The sequence below is a fragment of the Xenopus tropicalis genome, chromosome 4, assembly GCF_000004195.4.
Source record: "Xenopus tropicalis strain Nigerian chromosome 4, UCB_Xtro_10.0, whole genome shotgun sequence".
Classification (NCBI taxonomy): Eukaryota; Metazoa; Chordata; class Amphibia; order Anura; family Pipidae; genus Xenopus; species Xenopus tropicalis.
The window spans coordinates 94427208-94450935 of record NC_030680.2 but is presented as its reverse complement, the minus strand read 5'-3'; the positions used below and the strand labels follow the sequence as shown (position 1 = coordinate 94450935).

The 23728-nt window shown below is 38.7% G+C and overlaps 1 protein-coding gene across 1 annotated transcript in view; it reads left to right on the top strand.

Moving 5' to 3' along the window:
- trabd2b (Trab domain containing 2B) overlaps positions 1-22769 on the top strand; it is a 157782-nt gene extending 135013 nt beyond the window's left edge. The window contains exons 6-7 of the mRNA XM_018093581.2: positions 6535-6792; positions 22163-22769. Coding sequence (XP_017949070.1) covers positions 6535-6792; positions 22163-22379 — 475 coding nt within the window. The 3' untranslated portion in view covers positions 22380-22769. The remainder of the gene's footprint in view (positions 1-6534; positions 6793-22162) is intronic.
- Positions 22770-23728: the final 959 nt, after the last annotated feature.

Below are 23728 nucleotides of genomic sequence, written 5' to 3'. Positions count from 1 at the left end.
TGCCACAGTTGAGGCTTAGCTTAGGGAAATGTCAGAAATTATCCAAACATTGGGGAGGTTAAATCTCACTACATACAGCTATAATAGAAGTGGATGCACAAGGCTGGTGATGATTGTAAATAATTCTAATAGGACTTGATTTAAGCATTTAATGGCAATCTGAATGAAATGCTAATTAGCCTTGTCTCATGAATTTCATATTCAGTTAACCCTTAAGATGCAGCCACCACAGCTCTAAGACAAACATTTAGCAGTACAAAATGCTAATATCTTAATTTTTCACACAGGTAAAATGCAATGCAGAAAAAACTGCATCACAAAGACTTGATGAACAAAATTTCAGCTATGATTCACTTTAAATTACTACTAGTGAGTAACAAAAGCAGTGAAAGTAGGGGCAGCTACATACACCTCAGTGTCAGACTGAGATGGCAAGGGCCCACCAGAAAACCCTGGACAATGGGCCCACTCTCAAAACTTTAATTCCTCCTTCCCTCCCTCAAACTCTTTATTACCCTAGTCTCTTTTCTCTTCGTACTATACTCTATTCTTCCATCTATCAAGCTTCCTTGTTCCCATACAGAAATGGGGAATGACCATGAAATAGGCTAAACAGTTAGAAGCAAGAGGGCCCACTGATACCTGGCCCACCAGGGGTATAGTATTGGTCTTTGACCCCCTATATGCCAGTCACTTTACTAACCAATGTGATTTTAAAAAGTGACTGTTGGGGGTTATTACAAGTTTTCATTGACAAAAATAATAAAAAATATAAATCCACTCTCTTCTGGTGGATGGGGTAAAATTGTTTATACAAAGGGAAAAATGCTAATCAGAAAACTGCGATTTGATTTATGGGTTGGTTTGTGGTCATGGGTTATGTTATACCTTATGAACACACAATTAGAAGTGTGACAACACCACTTTCAAAGTACAGCCTCCAAAAAGAATTCATTATACCTGGGATCAAGTGCAAGGTACCGTTTTAATATTACAGAGAAAAAGGAAAACATTTTTTAAAAATGTCATTATTTGTTTAAAATAGAGTCTATGGGATGGCCATCCCATAATTTGGAGCTTTATGGATAAGGGATCCCATACCTGTATTAAACAAACTAATGTATGTAATTGTTGTCTTGCTCTAGTTGTGGTCACATGCCCCTGAACTGTGATGCAATTTTGTTCCAAATAGAGCACTCAGATCTGCTACAGAGGGTATATTTAAAGTGATTCTGTCTTGATTTTTGTAGTGTACTTTTTATTTCTAAATGACACTGTTTACATAACAAATAATTCACTCTACCATTTAAAATTTTATTCTTGATCCAACAAATGTATTTGAGTCTGAGCTTTCAGAAGGAGCCAGCACTACACATTAGGACTGCTTTCAGGTAACCTATTGTTTTTCCTACTCCCATGAAACTGGAGGAGTCCCGAGCAGGACTTGGATTTCTTACTTTTGAGTGCTATTCTGATATCTACTGGGAGCTGCTATCTTGCTACCTTAGACATCATATAAGATAATGGAGGACACCTGACACTGCAGGGCTTTGCTGCAATTAGTGTTTATTAGTGTGTTCCACTACATGTTTCGGGCAAAGCCCTTTTTCAAGTGACTTGCCCGAAACATGTAGTGGAACACACTAATAACACTAATTGCAGCAAAGCCCTGCAGTGTCAGGTGTCCTCCATTATCTTATATGATGTCTACATGCAATTAGTGCTACAACAGGAGCACAGGAGTGATAGCCTGCTTGAATGAGGTAGCTGAACTGGAATACTGGACTTGGAAATATCTTGCTACCTTCCAATTGTTCTGCTGATCGGCTGCTGGGGGGGGGGGAAGAGAGAGGGTAATATCACTTCAACTTGCAGCTCAGTAGTAACAAGTGACTGAAGTTTATCAGAGCCACATGGCTGTGGCACCCTGGGAAATGAAGAAAAAAAAACTGTTTAAGCTTTTCAAAATTGGATTTTTAATGCAGGATCCTGCCAGAGAAGCTCTATTAATTGATGTATTTTGAAAATAACATGTTTTCCTATGACAGTATTCCTTTAAACTTTTTTTTTGATTCAGCTGCTCATCATGCGTTATTGAGAAATTGCTTGCTAGTTTTGTGAACAGTACCGTCAGTCATTTTTACTGAGTTTTCTACAATGGCAGCATTGTCACAATGTGTTTATTGTAAAGGCGAAACTGCAAATCTTGGCCAACATCATCCAAAGTCTGTATTTCTAGGGCAGTGAAATAAAAACACGACTCATTGCTGAGCCACCACAAATTGTATAGAGTTTAATTACAACTTCCCCTTTTCATTGGTGTGTAACTTGGCTCAAATTAAAAACCTCTGAATTAAATCTGGCACAATCATTAGAATTTTAAGCCAGAGGAAATTTTCGTAATTAAAGCATAATCTCTGGATTTTTTTTTTACAGGACTGAATATTTATTTTAACTTTCAGAGTATCTGGTAAGGTTAATTCTCTCTGACCCATTTAGTGCAATTACGATTATGTATCTCCAAGGTCTACATTTTTATTTTTTTTATCTTATTGCTGACACCAGGTCAACCAGCAGTTAGGGAACGGAATAAGGAGGGAATTTCCCAGAAGAAATCTTGGGCAATTATGATCATAGTGAAAGTCGACAAATCCTTTTGCTGTATGAGTGTCTGATAAAGTAAATAACTCAGAGGCATCATCCGATTCCAGTAACATTATAAAGGGAACAAGATTTATATACTGTGAGATGTTCTTGGCTATAGCAAAGCTGTTGCATAGGAGGAAGGAATTTTATACAATTTCCTGTACTGTACCTTTAACTATAGAACTAAATACAGGTATAGGACCCATTATCCAGAATGCTCGGGACCAAGGGTATTCCGGATAAGGGGTCTTTCCGTAATTTGGATCTCAATACCTTAAGTCAACTAAAAAATCAATAAAACATTAATTAAACCCAATAGGATTGTTTTGCATCCAATAAGGATTAATTATATCTTAGTTGGAATCAATTACAAGGTTCTGTTTTATTTCTACATAGAAAAAGGAAATCAGTTTTAAAATTCTGAATTATTTGATTAAAATGGAGTCTATGGGAGACAGGCATTCCGTAATTCGGAGCTTTCTGGATAACGGGTTTCCGGATAAGGGATCCCATACCTGTACTAACTATATATAGACTATAGAACACCTAACAAGATTGTTGCTTTTTATATTTAATTACCTCAAAGGATTTTTTTCTGGTTTACAGCTAGAGGCTACTGCTATGATGGACATTACAATGCTTTAATAAGCAGTACCTACATGGATACAAAGCCATGGACAGGAGCACCAGTAAAGCATTTTGAGTCCATAGATGAAGAGAAAGCTAAGCTAAGACTGATGGGGATCACTGTTGTAAAGGATCCCTTGCTTCAGTCCTAGACAGTGTGCATGATAAATACATTGTTGAGAAAGGCTATCTTCCTTCTTTGTCCCTACTTTTCCAGTGCCCCACCAAAGAACAGACACTAGACCACACAATTGGAAAGAGAAGGTTTGTTTGTTAAAGGAGATGTCAACCCTAATTTTAATTTCACTTCTAATGGATAGGGCGCCTTACCCCCACTTAAACCGCATAAGTGCCGCTCACTCAATCTCCTCCTACAGCCTGCACCACCGCATTCTTTTCTGCTCCGTTTTGCATGTCACCCGGCGGCCATTTTGCCGGGTGACATCAATGAGAGCGCGCAACTGACCTCTTCAAGGATTTTTTTTTCAAGCTTCTGCTTTTTTAAACAAAGCTGTACAGACAGCGTTTTCCTGAAAATGAAACTGTTAGGGCATTAAACAACAATAAAATTAAACAGGAATGAAGTGTACATTGCTTAAGTATTTCAGCAAACACTGTTTAAGCTTGCAAGACTCATTTATAAAATGCCTGCAGATCTCTTGTTTACAAAGGCAGAGTTAGTATAGCAACTGCCTATGCGATCGGCTCATTGGAGGATTGACTGTGGGCGTGGTTAAAGAGTTCAATTGTCTGCTGTGTAGAGAAGAGATTCATCTCAAGTGAGCATGCTCATTAAACGGCTTGGAACTGGGCATGTGCACCACGCCAGGCAGACAAGGAGATTCTGAAGGGAGGGGGGAGAGGGAGTTATCTAGCTCTGCAGTGAGAGAAACTCCAAGGGATCGCTGCAGCTTCAGTGTTTGCTTTTGAGGGACAGGAGTGGCAGGTATTTAAACAGTGCTGTGAGGCTTTTCTCTGCTAAAATTTTTGGTTGGGGGGTTGACATGTCCTTAAACATAAATGAATACATAACACACCATACATTATTGTAACAGGACCACTTGTACCACAACATTAAAACAGCAGTAAACAATGCTCATGTGCTTTTATAGGACCAACTTTGAGCCTGGGCATTAAACCCCCGGTTCCTGCCTCCTCTCAAAATCCCCAACCGAGGTTGTCCCACTGCTCATTCAACTCACTAGAGCCAGGGCACCCCCACCAACTGTGACAAAACCACCTCTCTGAATCCATTAGTAGAGAGGGAGCGCTGCAGTAGTGGTCCTGCTCCTGCACCTGCACAAAGCCACCTATAACTAAAGGGGGAGGGGGCCAGCCCTCTTCATATTGCTATTCCCTGCTTCCCTTTGTTAAACTATGGATTATTGGACTCCAGCAAAGTCAAACTTGACAATGTACTGTACTACACCACATACACTTGGTCCCGACAAGGAACCACTTTTAATAATGTGGTGGTCAGAAACTTGAACTATATCTTAGACCAATGTGATAGCCAACTTTGTTGCAAAGTACAGTGCAAAAAATGGTTAGGTATGTAAAACTGGGAATAGTATACATATTAAAATAAAATAAAATATGATAAAATGTTAATTATATGTGCTGGAACATTACAAAAAAACAAATATGAGTAACTAAAGTTTTCCACGCAAAGCCACAATACTAAATACTGGATCTGTGTTCAGATACAGGCATATCCACTGAGTGTAAACAATCTGATTTGTTATTATCTGTAAAGTATAAAGAAAAGATTATCATTCAGGTATTGTGTTGTGCTTATTACAGCCTAGCCACCTGGAAGATTCTGGTACTGTTACCACCTGAGTCTTTTTACCACATGAGTAGAAATGCCAGTGGAGAAAAGACTGTCTGCCATTAGTATTAAACAATAATAATTATTTAGACAATGGACAGTTACCAAAAAGCATCTTCCAGAACTGACAGACCCATGCTTTTAGTCACCTGGACAAGCTCTACATCAAAGTTCATTGCAAGTGATATTTTCCCCTTAGTTTAGGGATAACACTGTCCCAAAACCTCTGCAAAGTAGGCACCACTCTTAGGATTTATCAGATTTTTACAGAACTTGTCCTCTTACCTTAAGTTTAGGGACTATTAGTGTTTCACATAGGGCCCAGTATATACACTGTAGCTAGGTAAACAGTCCCCTTCCTCATCAAACTAGTGCCTGTTTACAAGTGCAGAGTCTCCATTTGGCTCTGGCTTTTCTTTCACCAGCTTGTCAGAAAGCTTTTGGTGACAACAGGGGAGGGTGCCCTGTTCGCTTACTTTTTCATGGGGTCAGGTTTGCCTTGCACTTGCATTTTAAGGCACATCTTGTCCAAGAGCCAGCTGTGATGCTTTGTTGGAGAAATCAGGCCACTCGCTGGGAGTTTATTCAGCAGGGTTGCATGGACAATCTTATTATCTGATGCTGTTGTCTTTTTGCATATTTATGTTTTTATTTAGTCCTAGTTTCATATTCTTTTGCCTATCCCGTTAACACCCTGCCCACCATCAGCAACTCTAGCCACAGGCCCTTGCACTCCAGAATTGACTGCAAAGACCTGGGTTCCCTCCATAAATACAGAGCTTCCTGCATTTGTCAGCACTGTATTCATGGGGGTAGGAGGGGAAGCTCATAGGTGTCCCCTAGTTTGTGCATTTTTTAAATGTGCAAGGACATGCATTATTTTTATTCAATGCCATGTTTAGAGCACAGTATGACCTTGGACGGAAGTGCTTGTTGAATGAGCACTGAGGTAATTATCCACTTAGATGGACTAAATACTGAACTGGGAAATACAAAGTTTGAGTACTTTTCCCGAATTATTGAACTCTCCTGACCACGAGGGACATTTTTCAACAGTCAACACATTTACTGCCAATATGGACGGTTAATCAGAGAAGGTGTTTGACCGCGTGGAACAGTCTATGCTATTGGTACTAGAGCACTTGTAAAACTGAATTATTAAGTAAAATATAACGACATTCCAAGGCATTATTCCTTATACTTATAGATGACTCTTAACTTCTTTTCAAACATCTTGAAATATTTATTCTCTTCTGTAATGTAAAATTTTAAAAATGGAAGCAAATCATAATCCGCTTTCTCTTCTGAATGTCATAAAAATATGATTAGTCATTGCATACATTGCTGAAATGCCTTTAATACCACTCCCTGTGTCAATAAAACTAATCTTTTATAGATTATGATTATCATCTTGTGATCTTGTTTTCTAGAGCAAAACCCAAAACAAACCCAACCTCGGATGACTCCATGGCAACCGATTCTCCAGCAATGAAATATTTTGATCACGTCCCTGCGACAGCTTCCTACTTTGGCGAGTCGGATGAGGAGATGCTGCCCCCCCACCTCCTGTTGCCAGACAGTATTAGTCAGCTGGAAGAGTTTGGAAAGCAGAATAGTTGGCATCGGAAGCATTACAGGAATCAGAGACCAAGGCAGTTCAATGACCTTTGGGTTCGTTTAGATGATAGGTATGTACTAATTACTACCACCCATATGTATGCCCTAACAATGTAATGCAAGTTAACCATAGCTCCATCTGGTTATACATGGTAGATGCCCCAGAGAGCTACAGCACTGCCTGACCTACATGTTACATGTGGTGCTGTCAGCTTTGTTGACGTCTGGCATTATAGGTGTGGCCAGCAAAAATGGCAAGAGTAGCACTAGGCATACGGACAGATGTAAACTGAGGTAAAAGAATGATTAATTCAGTAGTAGAAATCTATTACATTTATGCTTAGCCCATGCAGAAAACACCCATGAAACTGGGCAAACATAGGCTTTCACCTATATTAAGCAAAATTATAAAGGTGTAGTGTGCATGAACAGCATAGTTAAATGAACTTGTAGTATGATGTACATATTCATATTCTAAGATTATTTGCAATTGTTTTTATTTTTGGGGGTTTTGAATTATTTAGCTTTTTGTTTGGGGGTTCAGACCACTTTTTCAGCAGTGGTTACTATGGTCCAGTTTACCCTAGCAACTAGACAGTTGTATGAATGAGAGATTGGGTGAATAGAAGAGGGACTGAATAGAATGATAAGTAATACAAAGTAACAATTTACATTGTAGCCACATCAGAGCAATAGTTTTTTGCTGTTGGGGTCAGTGACCCACGCCTAGCAGAAGAAGGCATCTAATTCAAAACCTATAAAACATGAATTAGACATTCTTTGACTTACAAAAAGCTAACTTAAAGGTTTAAAAACACAGATTTATTTATATTTAATTTTAAAAATTCTCATGGGGCTAGCCATATTCTTCATTTCCCAGGGTGCCACAGCCATGTGACCTGTGCTCTGATAAATTTCAGTCACACTTTACTGCTGAGCTGCAAGTTGGAGTGATATCACCCCCCTCCCAGCAGCCGATCAGCACCAATAGCAAGATAGCAGCTCCTAGTAGATATCAGAATAACACTTAATAGTAAGAAATCCAAGCCAGCTTGGGACTCCTCCAGTTACATGTGAGTAGGAGAAACAATAGGTTACCTGAAAGCAGTTCTAATGTGTAGCGCTGGTTTCTTCTGAAAGCTCAGACTTAGGCACAATGTACCGAGATGACTGCCTACATACCGATATTACAGCTAAAAAAATACATTTGTTGGTTCAAGAATAACATTTTACATGGAGTGAATTTGAGGTCTCTTATGCATCAAAGTGGATACAAACTGCATTTTATCATGAGTATGTATTTAGGCAAGTAGCTTTGAGAATAGAATTTCAGTGGACACACTTTTGCTCTTTGCACTGCACTTGAGTTATTATTGAACCCTTTAGAAGAACATTTTATATGCACCCCATGCCCCAAATATATCTACATGCTACAGGTGGTAAATAGGATTACTCTTCATTGCTCATGAGAATAGATGAGCATATAGGCATTATTTGGAAATTCTTGCTATAATATGAAAACAATGAAGTCGTTTTATTGAAGTAAAACAATACGTGTACGTATAATAGTAATAGTTTGGTGCCATTTCAACCAAATTTTTAATTTCCTTTAACTGCATGTGAAAGGTGAATTTTCGCTGCATGAATCAGAATTGTTTCCTTTCCATAACAGTGAGGCGGAATGTGATATCTTTTCATTAACATAGGAAAATCATTTGTTTTTAAAGCCAGACTGCTCCCTTCAAACAGGGAGCTTGCGGTGAGCTCATTTTTTGCCATATGGCTGATCTGACATTTTAAATTTAAGCTCAGCCTTTCAAAGAGGCCGTCATCTGGCTAAAAATATATTTGAGTAACAATTATTTTGTAGAAATTGGAATTAAGGCCAAAGACATAAGTGTAAGGTTTTAAGCCCCATTGTTTTTGTCAGCATTAGACTAGTTCATTTTGCATTTTGACTGCCAAAAAAGAATAGTTGTGCAGCAATAATATCAAGTTTAAAAAAATAATATCAAGTCTAAAAATCAATTTCGAAAACACCTAGAATCTAGAAGTGGAGTTTTTTTTTTTAAATGTATCCAGTTAATGTGATGTTACCCTCTGCTCTGTAGAAGCTGTGCTATCAGGCAGGGTGTTCTGAACACCATCCCCATTTTCTCTGTCTAGGCAGAACTGTAATGAATCCGATTCATAAATTGATGAATAGGACTGGGCACACCCAGGGCAGACTGAAGTTCTGGGTAAAAATACTCCTAAATATCTAGATGGTAATGTGCAACTCTATACATAGAAACACAAGTAAATTAGGATAAAAAATACGTCCATCAAGTTCAACCTTAATGCCTATATATAACCTGCCTAACTGCTAATTGATCCAGAGGAAGGCAAAAAACTCCATCTGATGCCTCTCTAATCTGGCACAAAGGGGGAAAAATAACAAATACTTTTGGTATGAAATAGACATTTATATTCTGAAACAATTTGCAATTGGTTATTTAGCTTTTTGTTCAGCAGCCGCCCAGTTTGGAATTTCAGCAGCAGGAGTGGAACTGAATAGAAATATAAGGATTAAAAAGTAACAATAACAATTAGATTGTAAGCTCACAGAGCAATATTTGTTTTTGCTGCCAGGGTCAGTCACTGCCATTTGAATGCTGGAAAGACATAGAAGAGGAAGGGAAATAATTTAAAAACTAAAAAAAAAAAAAAAAATTATGATGACCAATTGCAAATTTTCTAGGAATAAGGCATTCTATAATATATTAAACTTTATCTTAAAGGTGAACAACCCCTTTAGGGGCCACTCTTTGTTTGTGGCTGTGCCTGTGTACCTCATATCACAGCACTAACACTAAGGACAAAGACAGATGGGGCGATTAGTAGCCGCAACTTTTAAAAAGTTGAGGCGACTAATTGCTGCGCTGCAAATTGGTGGGTTGACAGTCGTGACAACTTGTATATTAGCCTATAGAGGTTAAATAACTACAATTAGTCGCCACGATCGTAGTCGTAGGGACTAATCACCCCTGGCTAATTGGATGTTTTCCTTGGTAGTGAGCTAAGCAGACTGGATAAATGGCCTTATCTTTAACTTTTATGTATTCTTCAAGTTAATTGCATGGAAAATAGTGGTGCTTTATTTATCCTTCAAATATGACATTAATAATTGTACAGCCAGTGCAAACCTTTATGAAGTCACTCTTCTTTGTACATATATAAAGTGACTGTAAGGAAGCGAAAGGTTAATTAAGGACAGTTGCAAAGTGCTGAGAGTGTGCAAGGCACATTATCACAGAATGACAAAAAGAAATCCCAAGTAGACGTTATTTTTATTGTGCCAGACAGGCCCAGAGAAGCCTAATGAGACTTGTCATCACACAGCTGCTATGACACAAAACAAGAAAAGCAAAATGAATTACACATGTAATTTGCCTTCTGTTCCAAGAGGAAGATCTCCTTGTGTCGAGGCCCCTGGGATAGCATGTTTTCTTGGAGTCGATATCCTATGTGACTGACGTTAATATGTGTTGTAAGCTGGAGTAAGCTGAATAAGCTGGAGTGCTGCATACTCACAAACTGGGAATAAATGTACAAAAGTAAAACTTATAATATAACATCTACCTTGTCTATGTAGCATTAAATTCAGTCTCATTTCTCAAGGCACAGATAGATTTAACTTCAGTGCCATCCTCTTTTTTCCTCCCATTACAAGAACACTTATCCTTAATCTATTATTATCACCATCCTTTATTTATATAGCAGCAAAAGTTCACACAAACCATCAGTTCAGAACATACAAGCTTCACATTGGAAGTGTCTTTTCAGATGAATCCCAAGCATAACTGACTTCATATAATATAAATGTTGAGATCAAATGTTGAGGCTACATGTGTATTCCCAGTTTATAAATCAGATTTTATCATTTGCACGAAGGAGCTGCAGGCTGGTTCTTTCCAGCTGTAGAGTACTTATCTCTACAGCTCTTTAGGGATACTATGGGGGGAATTCACAAAAATGTTAGTAAGGAAAAATTACCTAAAAATGTTGTATTTGAGCCGATTTATTCACAGACCAATTTTCCGTCATTTTTCCACCTTTACCGTCAATTTTCAAAAAATGTTAATTTGCCTTAAGACTTTATGGAGAACATTTTTTGGCGCACAACATTTTAAAACTGTGTACTTACCAGCACTTTTGTGAATTCCCCCCATGTAATATTTTTCTGAGAAACCTTATATAGACAGGATGTGGACAAATTGCTAAACAAGGCATTACTCTTATTTGGAATGTAAAGCTACAGGCTTCAAATTGCTGATCTTGAGCATATTGATAAGACATGTATGTTTCGAGGCATGTCTGTTAATACTGCTGCAACCTGTTATCCAGAAAACTTCAAATTATAGGAGGGCCATCTACCATGATCTCCATTTCCCTTTTCTCTGTAATAATAGAACAGTACCTTGTACTTGATCCCATCAAAGTTATAATACATTCTTATTGGAGGCAAAACAATCCTATTGGGTTTATTTAATGTTTAAATTATTTTTTTGTAGATTTAAAGTATGGAGATCCAAATTACAGAAACTGTAAAAATCCCTTATCTAGAAGTCCTGAGCATTCAAAATAACAGGTCGAAAACCTGTATGTTATAGTGAAAAGACTTTTAAATGTGTTCAGGAAAATATATATAAGACTCAAACAAATGCGCTATTATACAATTAAACAATAGGGGTACATTTACAGCTGCAATTGCAATCGCCACTGGCACAGATTTCCCCACAGTTGAGTGTAAAGTTCCAATTATTAAAGCTGCTTGAATCAAGATGCACTTTTTGCACTTCTGCATAGTTGCGCTCAGCACGGCTCTGTTCTTCCTGCCTCTCATTCCACCTCTGTACCAGCAGTAGCTTCGGTGTTCGAGTGCACGTCACTCTCACGCCAAACACCAGAAATTATACAATTTCCATGATACCATTTCCATATAATGATACCATGTTCCGCATAATTGGGTCTGATCTACTTTATAGTGAATTTAGAATCATTTCCTGCAATTGCATCAGGCACATTATTCCAACACCCCCTTGCAACCCCAACAACGCCAAAACTATGGTTAAAAAACTGCTGAATTATGGGGAAAAAACATGGCAGATGTGCTTGAAATTGCACTTTGCTCACTGCGCTTGCAGATGTTAATGACCTTTAGTGGCCCCGGAAATGATTTTAGGGCTTTCTGTGTTTCTTAAATTGATTTGACCTATTCTTTTAGAAGCCTGACATACATAAATATGATGAGTATACATGGGAAAACACTGCAGAGAATATTTTGCAGTGTTTCCTCACAAAAGGGGAGACAAATTCACAAAATACTCTCTCCCCGCTATAAAATATAATATGTGCATTCTGCTAAAAGAAGTTTAACAACTGGAAACCATTAAGCTAACATCTGTCTCTTCCGATAAGTTACTGATGTAATGCAAAGTTCATTTCAAAGTTGCAGAATGTAAAATATTTCTTTTTGCACTGGAGTAAAATGAACAAGAAAAGCAGATCAGTAAATGGTTCCAAAGTCAGCCAAGAGCAGCAAAAAAAAAACAAAAAACAGTGGTATAAGATCAGATGTTATCCAAGGCAATAGAGGACAAATCCAAAGTACCCAAAAAAGGCTGGGTTGAGATAATGAGACCATCAGCTCGGGGAGTCATGCAGAAACATACAGGAACAAATAGGCACGCACATCTGGGGTCCCTTTTGCGTCAAAAAAGTTGTCAAAAAGCAGCTTGTAGTTTTGATAAAAGTATCAAAATTTATTTATTCCATAAAAAACAACTGCAAAAGCAAAAGCCTTATGCGTTTCGTACCTACCAGGGTACTTAATCATAGGCCGATGATTATGTACCCTGGTGGGTACGAAACGCGTAAGGCTTTTGCTTTTGCAGTTGTTTTTTATGGAATAAATACATTTTGATACTTTTATCAACACTACAAGCTGCTTTTTGACAACTTTTTTGACGCAAAAGGGACCCCAGATGTGCCTGCCTATTTGTTCCTGTATGTTTAATAATAGATAAATACAGGTATCGGACCCCTTATCCGGAAACCCATTATCCAGAAAGCTCCGAATTACGGAAAGCCCATCTCCCATAGACTCCATTATAATCAAATAATTCAGAATTGTAAAACTGATTTCCTTTTTCTATGTAGAAATAAAACGGTACCTTGGAATTGATCCCAACTAAGATATAAATAATCCTTATTGGATGCAAAACAATCCTATTGGGTTTAATTAATGTATTATTGATTTTTTAGTAGACTTAAGGTGTTGAGATCCAAATTACGGAAAGACCCCTTATCCGGAATACCCTTGGTCCCGAGCATTCTGGATAATGGGTCCTATACCTGTACAAAGTATAACGATAAACACAAATAAATACAAGGTACAGTTACAATAAGTTAAGAGTCAAAGACACAAGAGGATGGAGGTCCCTGCCCCGTAGAGCTTACAATCTAGATATAAGCCTAATTACAACAAAACCTCTTTAAACACAAATCTAGTGTGGTGATAACCTCCAAAATTAAGTATACCTTGACTTCTAGATAAGATCCATATTAGTACTGGAGATGGTATGCTTTTGTAAAAATAAAAATAAACTACCCTGTACTTATTTTACTTCCAAAACCAGAGGAGATATAGAGGCTGTCCTTTATACTCCCCATGGTCTAAGTGTCTGAAAAAAATGGTGTTCTCTATTTTATTGCTTTCTGGTTTGTGGATTATTTGTTGGATCTCAGATGAGCAGTGCACAATGCATTACTTTCATACAGTGGTTACATATGGTCTAATGAAATATATGGAACTGGACTATATTATCTGGGCTACATTTATCACTGGTTTATCTCCATTTTTCTTATAACGGAATTTAGTGAGATAAAACATTGATAACTTGCTTATAGATAATGAAAACCAGCCCTTCTGCAAAACATTTCATCACAGTTTATGTTCTGCTACCTAGTTACTCGATCCTACCAAAGACTTCAGGTTTCTTTGTTTTTCTTTTTAAGGGTTATGGCCCACAGGAAGATTAGTCACCCACGCTTAAATCTCGGGGACCACAGGCAACACCGAAATGCCTTCCCATTGCCGGTGGCAAGGCTTCCTTTCCCTAATTTGTGAAAACTTTTCCTCCTTTAGTTCGGAAATTGAAGTAGCAGCCAAGATTTCACCATGGGCGACTAATCTACTTGTAGGTTATCAATATGAACTGGTGTGTGTATATATTATATATATATATATATATATAATTTCATTAATCAATGCATGTTGTTATACAGGTATTTACATCAAATTTCTGTTCGCAATTCAATTTACTAAATGTCAGATTGCACCACATATAATAATCCAAAGCAAACAATCAGATGTTTTATTTCAAACAGATGACAGTGGTGGATAGTTGCACTCAGATTCCCAGTCTCTGTGTCTATACCATGAAGCGTTGGGGCTAATCTCAAGAAAATGTTAATGCAATAGGAAATGGTGTATTCCAGGTCTAGTTTAGTAATGGGAAGAGGCAGAGAGCTCTTGTGTCCTTTTTTCATTGCACTTCATTATAAAGCCCATATTTTTGGGTAGCACACATTGCATTTTTGTCATTTCAACACTTTGAAATAGATAATAATGATACATTTTAATACATTGTTTTCTATTTGCTCATAAAATAAGGTTTGACACATGAAGCAAATTGATGGTAAATTTTGATAAATAAGGAAAATATAATTGCTGGAATTCCTACAGGATGCTCATGTTTGTTTTTTCATACATCTGCCACTTACTGTGGGGAAAATATTGACAGTACAATGAGTATTGGGTAGGGGTTCGTTTTCAGGTTCATTAATAAAGTCATGTTAGCAGTGTTAACATTATTTTACCAATGTTAAATCATCTCAAAATTGCCTTTTCCTTACCCCAAGGATTGCTGCCAGCGGTTCAAAGAACTTAGTATCCAAGAGAATAAAGATTTAAATGCAGGCATAAAAATGATTTAGCTGTTATAAGGTGCGAGAAGAGATTTTTAGTTTGTCTTTATTAGAAGGAATGCAGCCTTAAATCCTTTCTATGGAAAAATGAGGGTAAGATAGCATGCCAGGAATTGTATGTTAAAGCCAGACTGTGCAATAGAAGTTAACCTAAAATAGGCAGCTACACAAAATAAACAGAGCAACCTGAAATATGGATGTCAGTCTGGCACATAAAATGCCCACTTTTTTGTTTCATCTAGGTAAATGCCTAAATTCTTGGAACAGATCTGTTTTCTGTTAATTTTTTTTTTTTGTAAATCCAAATTAACTATGATTTAGAACTGAAAAAAGTTGCATTTAGTATAGTCTGTATAAACTGTATATTATCTTTGAAATTAAATTTGTCAGCTACATAATTCCATAGTTTCATAGTTAAGTTGGGCTGAAAAAAGTCCATCAAGTTCAACCCTTCCAAGCAAACCCCAACGCACACACATACCAACCTATCTATACACTCACATACATAAACTATATATACAGTGAAGAAGTAAGTATTTGAACACTCTGCGATTTTGCTAGTTCTCCACTTAAAAATAATGAAGGGGTCTGAAATTCACATTGTAGGTGCATTCCCACTGTGAGAGACAGCATTTAAAAAAAAAATTCAGGAAATCACATTATATGATTTTTAAAGAATGTTTTTGTATTGCACTGCTGCACATAAGTATTTGAACACCTGAGAAAATCAGTGTTAATATTTGGTATAGAAGCCTTTGTTTGCAATTACAGAGGTCAAACGTTTCCTGTAGTTCTTGACCAGGTTTGCACACACTGCAACAGGAATTTTGGCTCACTCCTCCACACAGATCTCTTCTAGATCTGTCAGGTTTCGTTGCAGTCGCTGAGGAACATGGAGTTTCAGCTCCCTTCAAAGAATTTCTATTGGATTTAGGTCTGGAGACTGGCTAGGCCACTCCAGAACCTTGATATGACTCTTACGGAGCCACTCCTTGGTTATCCTGGCTGTGTGCTTCAGGTCATTGTCATGTTGGAAGACCCAGTCACGATCCATCTTCAGTGCTCTGACTGAGGGAAGGAGATTGTTGCTCAAAATCTCAAAATACATGGTCCCATTCATCCTCTCCTTAATACAGTGCAGTCGTCTTGTCCCCTTCGCAGAAAAGCACCCCCAAAGCATGATGTTACCACCCACATGCTTCACAGTAGGGATGGTGTTCTTGGGATGCAACTCATCCTTATTTTTCCTCCAAACATGGTGAGTGAAGTTTAGACCAAAAAGTTCTACTTTGGTCTCATCTGACCACATGCCTCCTCTGGATCATCCAGATGGACATTGGCAAACTTCAGACGGGCCTGGACATGTGATGACTTGAGCAGGGGAACCTTCCGTGCAATGCATGATTTGAAACCATGACGGCGTAGTTTTCTACCAACAGTGACCTTTGAAACTGTGGTCCCAGCTCTCTTCATGTCATTGACCAGCTCCTCCCTTGTAGTTCTGGGCTGATTCCTCACCTTTCTTATCATCAGTGATACCCCACAAGGTGAGATCTTGCATGGAGCTCCAGTCCTAGGAAGACTGACAGTCGTCTTTATCCTCTTCCATTTTCTAACAATTGCTCCAACAGTTGATCTATTTTCACCAAGCTGCTTGGCAATAGCCCCGTAGCCCTTTTCAGCCTTGCGGAGGTCCACAATTTTGTCTCTGGTGTCTTTTGACAGCTCTTTGGTCTTGCCCATGGTAGTAGTTGGAGTCTGACTGACTGTGGGGTGGACAGGTGTCTTTAAAGAGCTGAGACAGGGGCTACTATTTTAGATTAATGAGTGGAGTAGAGGTGGACTATTTAAATGCAGAGTAACAGGTTTTTGAGAGCCAGAATTCTTGCTGATTGCCAGGTGTTCAAATACTTATCTGCAGCAATGCAACACAAATAAATTCTTTAAAAATCATACAATGTGATTTCCTGAATTTTTAAATGCTGTCTCTCACAGAGGGAATGCACCTACAATGTGAATTTCAGACCCCTCCATGATTTCAGGTTGTCATGGCGTCACGCGCCCCTTCATGTTGTCATGGCCTCGTCTTCCACACAGTCACATAGATATACTGTCTATCTATCTATATAGATAGATAGACAGTATATCTATGTGACTGTGTGGAAGACGAGGCCATGACAACCTGAAGGGGCGCGTGACGCCATGACAACCTGAAGGGGCGCGTGACGTCACTTCCGCCCCAGGCGCCACTGTGGAGCGCACCAACAGGTAGCAAGCTAATGTAGAAGGTGGTTCCTATCACAGCGCTACGCTTCTGTGGGAAGCCGACATGCTGAGAGCGACATTAACTGGGACTGAAGGAACTTTAAATCGGCCACTGTGTAAGACTGACTTGTTTCGTTTTGAGAGACTGTCCGTGCTGTGCGTGTGGGCTATAGAGATGGTGGGGGCTGCGGGAATCGCTACAGGGTTGGCGGGGGCAGTATATAACTTTTCCCATTACTGTACATGTGACATATTACATACATTACATATATATAATACTGTAGTATATATTTCCTATAGATCCTAATTATAGTTAATCATAATTGATTGAAGTTAAACACATATTATGTGTTTAACTTCAGTCAATCAATAATTACCTATAATTAGTACCTAAGTACAGTATTTCCCATTATTATCAATACTGATCAGGTATATCCATTTCATGTGATCAGCTACTGCATTTCCCACCCTAGGGTAGGCTTATACTCGAGTCAATAAGTTTTTCCAGTTTTCTTAGGTAAAATTAGGTACCTCGGCTTATACTCGGATCGGCTTATACTCGAGTATATACGGTAAGTTGTTAAGTTAAGGTCTAAGAGATTGTTTTCTTTGAAAAGCCCAGTAAGTATTCTCTAATTCCTATTATTTTGTTGCTGGGGTGCTGGTAATGTAGAGCATATAAATAATGAGAAAGCATTGCATGCTACATAACACAATAATTAGTTATGCCATTTTGAAAGAATGACTACATTTTTATTCATGTTAATCATGGGAGCCATGTTACAATTCCTTTATTAGGAAATCATCTCATTTTCCTGTACTTACAGCATGAGCACCTATGGGGCAATGCAAAGGAAGTTACACATTTGTACCAGGTCTAATAACTAATAACAGGTTGCTATAACTGATGCAAAGGCTGCATACTGTACCCCATTAAGGTCTTAGTGCTATGGGGTATCTTAATCAGCAGCAGAGAAATTGCCATTATACAAATATAACATTTTTTAATTATCTTATATATAAAAATGGTGTCTTGACAGCCCACTAAATACACTTACAACACATACAGCAATGCCGGGGTTAAGGAACATAAATACAGATTATGTGTACCTGAGCGTTTGAGATGTTAATATCCCATCTTTATAAGACCTATAATATCTTTATATTTTACAACAGAGGATACATTACTCACTATACAGGTATATAAGATTAGGGCTGTCTGATTTATTACATGTTGTGGGACAATTAATTCTCACAGCATGTTTGTGCAGAGTAAATAAGATGAGGATGTCATACAATGAAGTCTGTGGAGCCCTAGAACAGACTGGGGGCCTTCCTTTGGAGGGCCACATCCAGCCCACAATCCTCCAGTTCAGCAGCCCTGTATTAGATGATTAAGCAGTGTTGGACTGGGATCCCAGGGGCCCACCAGAAAACCTTAAACCATTGCCCCACTCTCCAAAATGTTTTCCTCCTTTACTCACTGAACCACTTTATTCTTGAAGTCTCTTTTATTTACATGCTAGCATCTATTCTTCCATTTATTTCTCCTCTTTGTTCCCATTCAGAAATAGGGAATGACCATGAAGTAGTCCAAATGGTTAGGAATAGGAGGGCCCACTGACACCTGGGCCCACCGGGAGTTTTCCTGGTATCCTGGTGGGCCAGTCTGACACTGTGATTAAGGAATATTATATTGGCACTGTTATTATAAATTAAGCAGTACTGACAAACTGGAGAGGAACTACAAATCAATGGGAAGAGAGGTCAATCAATGGGAAGACTTACCCAAAACATAACAAACATAATAAATATGGGAAGTGATATTTAATCAATCAAATATACCTTCTGCTAACATCAGGATGCTCCCACTTATTGCCCAATAATGCACATCACACTCACAGGCAGCCTCACTCAGATCAAGCAGATTTTGTTTTTTATTGCCAAACAAACACTCACACAGGCACAAGCAAATTCAGCCTTTCTCACCCCCACTGAAGTGGAACCATTCAATAAAACTCTATGTGACACGCCATCATGTGACCAGTCTGTAGCTCAGTCTGTAGGTACAAAGAAAGAAATAAGATTTGGATATTGGATAATAAAACGCTACTAAGAGGAGCTGGTGCCTGCTTCAGGGAAAACTCCAAGGCAAACAAGTGATACAATCCGTCTACATACCGTACACCAGAAAATCTGTTCTATAAAATATTAATTGGGTAGACTGGTATTTTTAACAGACTTTTACCCATTAAAAGAAAATGCCTTGTAATATTTATAAGTATGGGAGTTTTAATATTGTCGCATAGCACTTCTTCAAATGTAGTACATGCCAAGCCATGTGTGGGGCTTTGGCAATAGAATTAAGATTTTAGTGCTTCTCAAGCCTGGATTTTGCTCATGTGTGGTTAGTAATGTGGAGTGAGTCTGAGTGATTGTTTTTTCACGTTGACACAAGTTAAAAAGACAGGCCAATCTCCCTAATGCTGCCTTCTGAAAATAAAATGGGAATTCCAAACTGAGTGGTGAAAGTGCTAAACCACCAACATCTAACAAATGAAAAGCAGGGCTGTTCACAAATTCTTGTGCTAAATGTATTCTTATTGTTTTTAATATAGCAATATCTATATTAACATTTCCATAACCTGCAAACTATAGGAGAATCACTAAATGATTATAGTTACATAGTTACATAGTTACATAGGGTTGAAAAAAGACCAGTGTCCATCAAGTTCAACCCATCACCGTGAAAAACCACCTACGCTGCTTCAAATGGAAGCTCCGTTCCTCTAATCTAAAGGGGTGACATCTGGTGCGTTGATTGTTTTTATGGGAAAAAAGAACATCCCCCAACTGCCTATAATCCCCTCTAATGTACTTGTACAGAGTAATCATGTCCCCTCGCAAGCGCCTCTTTTCCAGAGAAAACAACCCCAACCTCGACAGTCTAACCTCATAGTTTAAATCTTCCATCCCCTTAACCAGTTTAGTTGCACGTCTCTGCACTCTCTCCAGCTCATTAATATCCTTCTTAAGGACTGGAGCCCAAAACTGCACTGCATACTCAAGGTGAGGCCTTACCAGGGACCTATAAAGGGGCAAAATTATGTTCTCATCCCTTGAGTCAATGCCCTTTTTTATACAAGACAGCACTTTATTTGCTTTAGTAGCCACAGAATGACACTGCCTGGAATTAGACAACTTGTTATCAACAAAAACCCCTAGATCCTTCTGCATTAAGGATACCCCCAACACACTACCATTCAGTAGATAGTTCACGTTTATATTATTCCTACCAAAATGCATAACTTTGCACTTATCAACATTGAACCTCATTTTCCAGTTTGCTGCCCAGTTTTCCAATTTTGTCAAATCGCTCTGCAAAGCGGCAGCATCCTGCATGGAACTTATAGTTTTGCACAATTTTGTGTCATCAGCATATCATTCCTATATATGTGACTCAAGCTCATAGCTGATTAGTGAAAGTTTTCACATCCATTCTAGGCTTCCAAACAATGAAGTTTGGGATAACACATGTTCTACGATGCCCACGTGGGGGGTGGCAGAGTCTGCCATGTTCTTTGCAGTTTACCACAGTATGAATAGCTGCATGGGTATGTGTGGAATGAAGTTTGAATCGAATGTAGCCTGCACTAGGTCCTGCTAGATTCAAAAGGGAAGGTACTTAGGCATACCCCCTCCAAATGCCCCCTACCCACCCCAGACCTTGCATGTCATTCGGGAGTTTTGAAAAGAAACTACCGGTGCGTAATAGATAGTATCGAAAGTCACAGGACAGTTGGAAAATCAAGTGTAAACACATGTTGTGTCCTTGGTTAGCCGGATATTTTCAGTGTATAATTTTTCAGTTTAAATATAGACTTTATTTTAACACAGATAGGACCTCACTTTACAACTTCGATCTTTATTAATAACAATGCTGTTATTTAGAATATACTGTAAAACTGTGAGTATGAAAGAGATGTTGCTTCATTTACTACAGAAGGCCAGTGGGAAACTTACCATTATCTTACCTGATTGAATTGAACTATACAGAAAGATTTAGAAGTTGGTAACTTTTAGAGAGTGGGGGGAGGATATTTTGGGGATTTTGTAAATATTTTTTTTATTCACTGTGGTCACAGAGAACAGGTCTAAATTAAACAGAAAGTATGCCTTTAAAGTATATACAGGCATTTCCTGTCCTTTAATGTTATATTAATATGTGTTATATATATATATGTATAGCCCTATAAAGGATTTATAGCAGCAATGCTTATGAAGATTCCATGTGAAGGAAAATATGGTATTTGTGTTCTTGTTTGAAGAAGAGGGGGGAGTAAGTTATCATTCTTGAATGATACTATTCAATAGATAAAAAATCCTTCCCACACAAAGTTTTGTGTGTTAAATGCTGTATCTTGCCTGATTAGTAAATTATCTGGCTGTAAGCAAATTGGCATGATAACTGTGGATCTGTTCTAGCAATATGGCACATTGTCACTGTGATAGGGGAGCAGGCAATGACATTTCCAAAGGTGTCTGGAAAAGAAACACTTATACATAGTATGAGAAATAAGGAATCTGAGGTGGAGAGCAGGGCTAGTAAGGGAATGGCAGATAAAGCATCTTGAAAAAAAAAAGGATGGGGCCTCCCTGACATCCTTTTAAATAGAAAGGGCCATATAAGCAGAAATAGAGTCTTTAACATAATGCTCATGGTTCTCTATATGGGACAGTGAAACTGCAGTTGCCAGTGGTGTTAAATGAGAAGGAAAAGGAAAGGTGAAATCACTAGGGACGCCAAATGTATGACAACCCCAGCGCTTATAATCGGTTCCTTGATACCCCAGCCTGGTGTTTCTGTTAGAAAACTACTCTAGCCTGGGGTACTTTGGTGCAAGCACCACAGGTCGATTATCTTATTCTGCTTCTTCAAGGGCACCGGCCCAGGGTATCAAGTAAGCAATTATAACCACGAAGGAGCACATAACAATTTGCACCCCACTGATTATAATGATCTTTCTCCTTTAGTCCTACAATGTAGTTTTTGTTGTGCCCCTCTCTTTACTGTGGTAAAGACAATGTTCTCTGTCCTTGTTGTCATTTGTGATTAAACAAAATATATTGCTTTTTGTTTTTCAGTACAACAACATTGCCTTCAAACACTAGGAACACCAACGGAGAACAGTCTGCAGAGTCACTGGTTTGGCTGCCTGAGCAGGATCATCACAATTACCTGGATGTTAAACTGTCCCATTCACAGAGCAATTCATCTCCCAAGTGCCTATCAGCAAGCCCTGCCTTCCTCTATACGTTAGTAACTTTGTGCCTTATAACAACAATGAGAACACGATCATGACAATGTTCTTAGCAAGAGCAGCAATAACAACAAAGCTTATAAGCTATCAAATATATTTCTTTAACGAAGAGGTATAGATGGAAATATTTGTGCTGTATAGCCATCAATTCAAACCCCAGCATTTTCAGTGGCACTTTTATCAGTGAAGAAGAGGATTCATCTTTCACATAAGAAAAGCATTACTTATTTTAGACCCATTTAGTTCTACCTTCCAACGCCATATAACGTGCTGTTGGTTTGTTTATACCAGTTCATTGTCGGTCAGTTTGATACCCTTGTTAGTGTCTCCTGAGGGCACCAGTAATATACCTGACAAGTGATGAGCAAATCTGTCCCTTCTCCTGCGACTGCCCACACCCTTTTTTGACATGACCGCAAATTTTTGGACGCAAGGAAGTTTTGAAAAACAATTTGCGAAACGGGGAAATGCGGAATTTTGCTGCAAATCTATGCCTGCCGAAAAAATTTGCTTATCACTATACCTGATAGATGTAAGCAGGCAATTTGGAATGAAACATGGAGTAACTACTGCTGCTTTCAATGAAGATATTAAGATGTGTGATTTACAGTAAAACTATTTGTGGTTTGGTGTTTTCTTCTCCATAGCTGGTCACCATATTCAAACAAGCAGAGGATTATCAAAGTGTCATGCTGTCCAGAATTTCCTAATATCATTTTTAATGTTGTCAAAAATGCTGGTGCATGCTGGTGTTTTCAAGAAACCATTTTAAACAGAAATCCCATGCCCTTATAACTTTATAGTTTGTAGTTCCATTACAAATATAAGTGCTCTATTTGTCTCAAACAAAACACACAAAATATCATAGTGCAGTAATTCTCATTTAAATGTTTATATATCCACCTCCATCCTTGTAAGTAGCTACTTCCATCCAGAGTCGGACTGAGGGGTGAAGGGCCCTGCAGGTGCCCGTGCCCCCCTAACCCCCTTCGCAGGGCCCCCCACGGGACATCCTCGCCTAAGCGCATAAATTACACGCAACGGGGCAGGAGCAGTCGGGCAGGGGGAGCGCGGGCAAGGGTCGGGTCCGGGCCGCCAGGGCCCACCACAGCAAAGGCCCACCGGGATTTTTCCTGGTGTTCCGGCAGCCCAGTCCGACCCTGCTTCCATCACCCAGTGGCACCAAGTGTATTATCCTTTGACTCAGAACTAAGTTCATGTTTCTAGAGAACGCAACCACAGTGCCAGAAGAGAATGTTATTGCACAGCGTTACTTCTCAAGTATAAAACAATATATGAGTTATCAGTGCAGAAATGTGTGGGGTGAGCAAGTTTGGAGCAGCCTAATAGGGAACAGAGTATCACTGGGAACTGGAGTGGTGGCCACTGA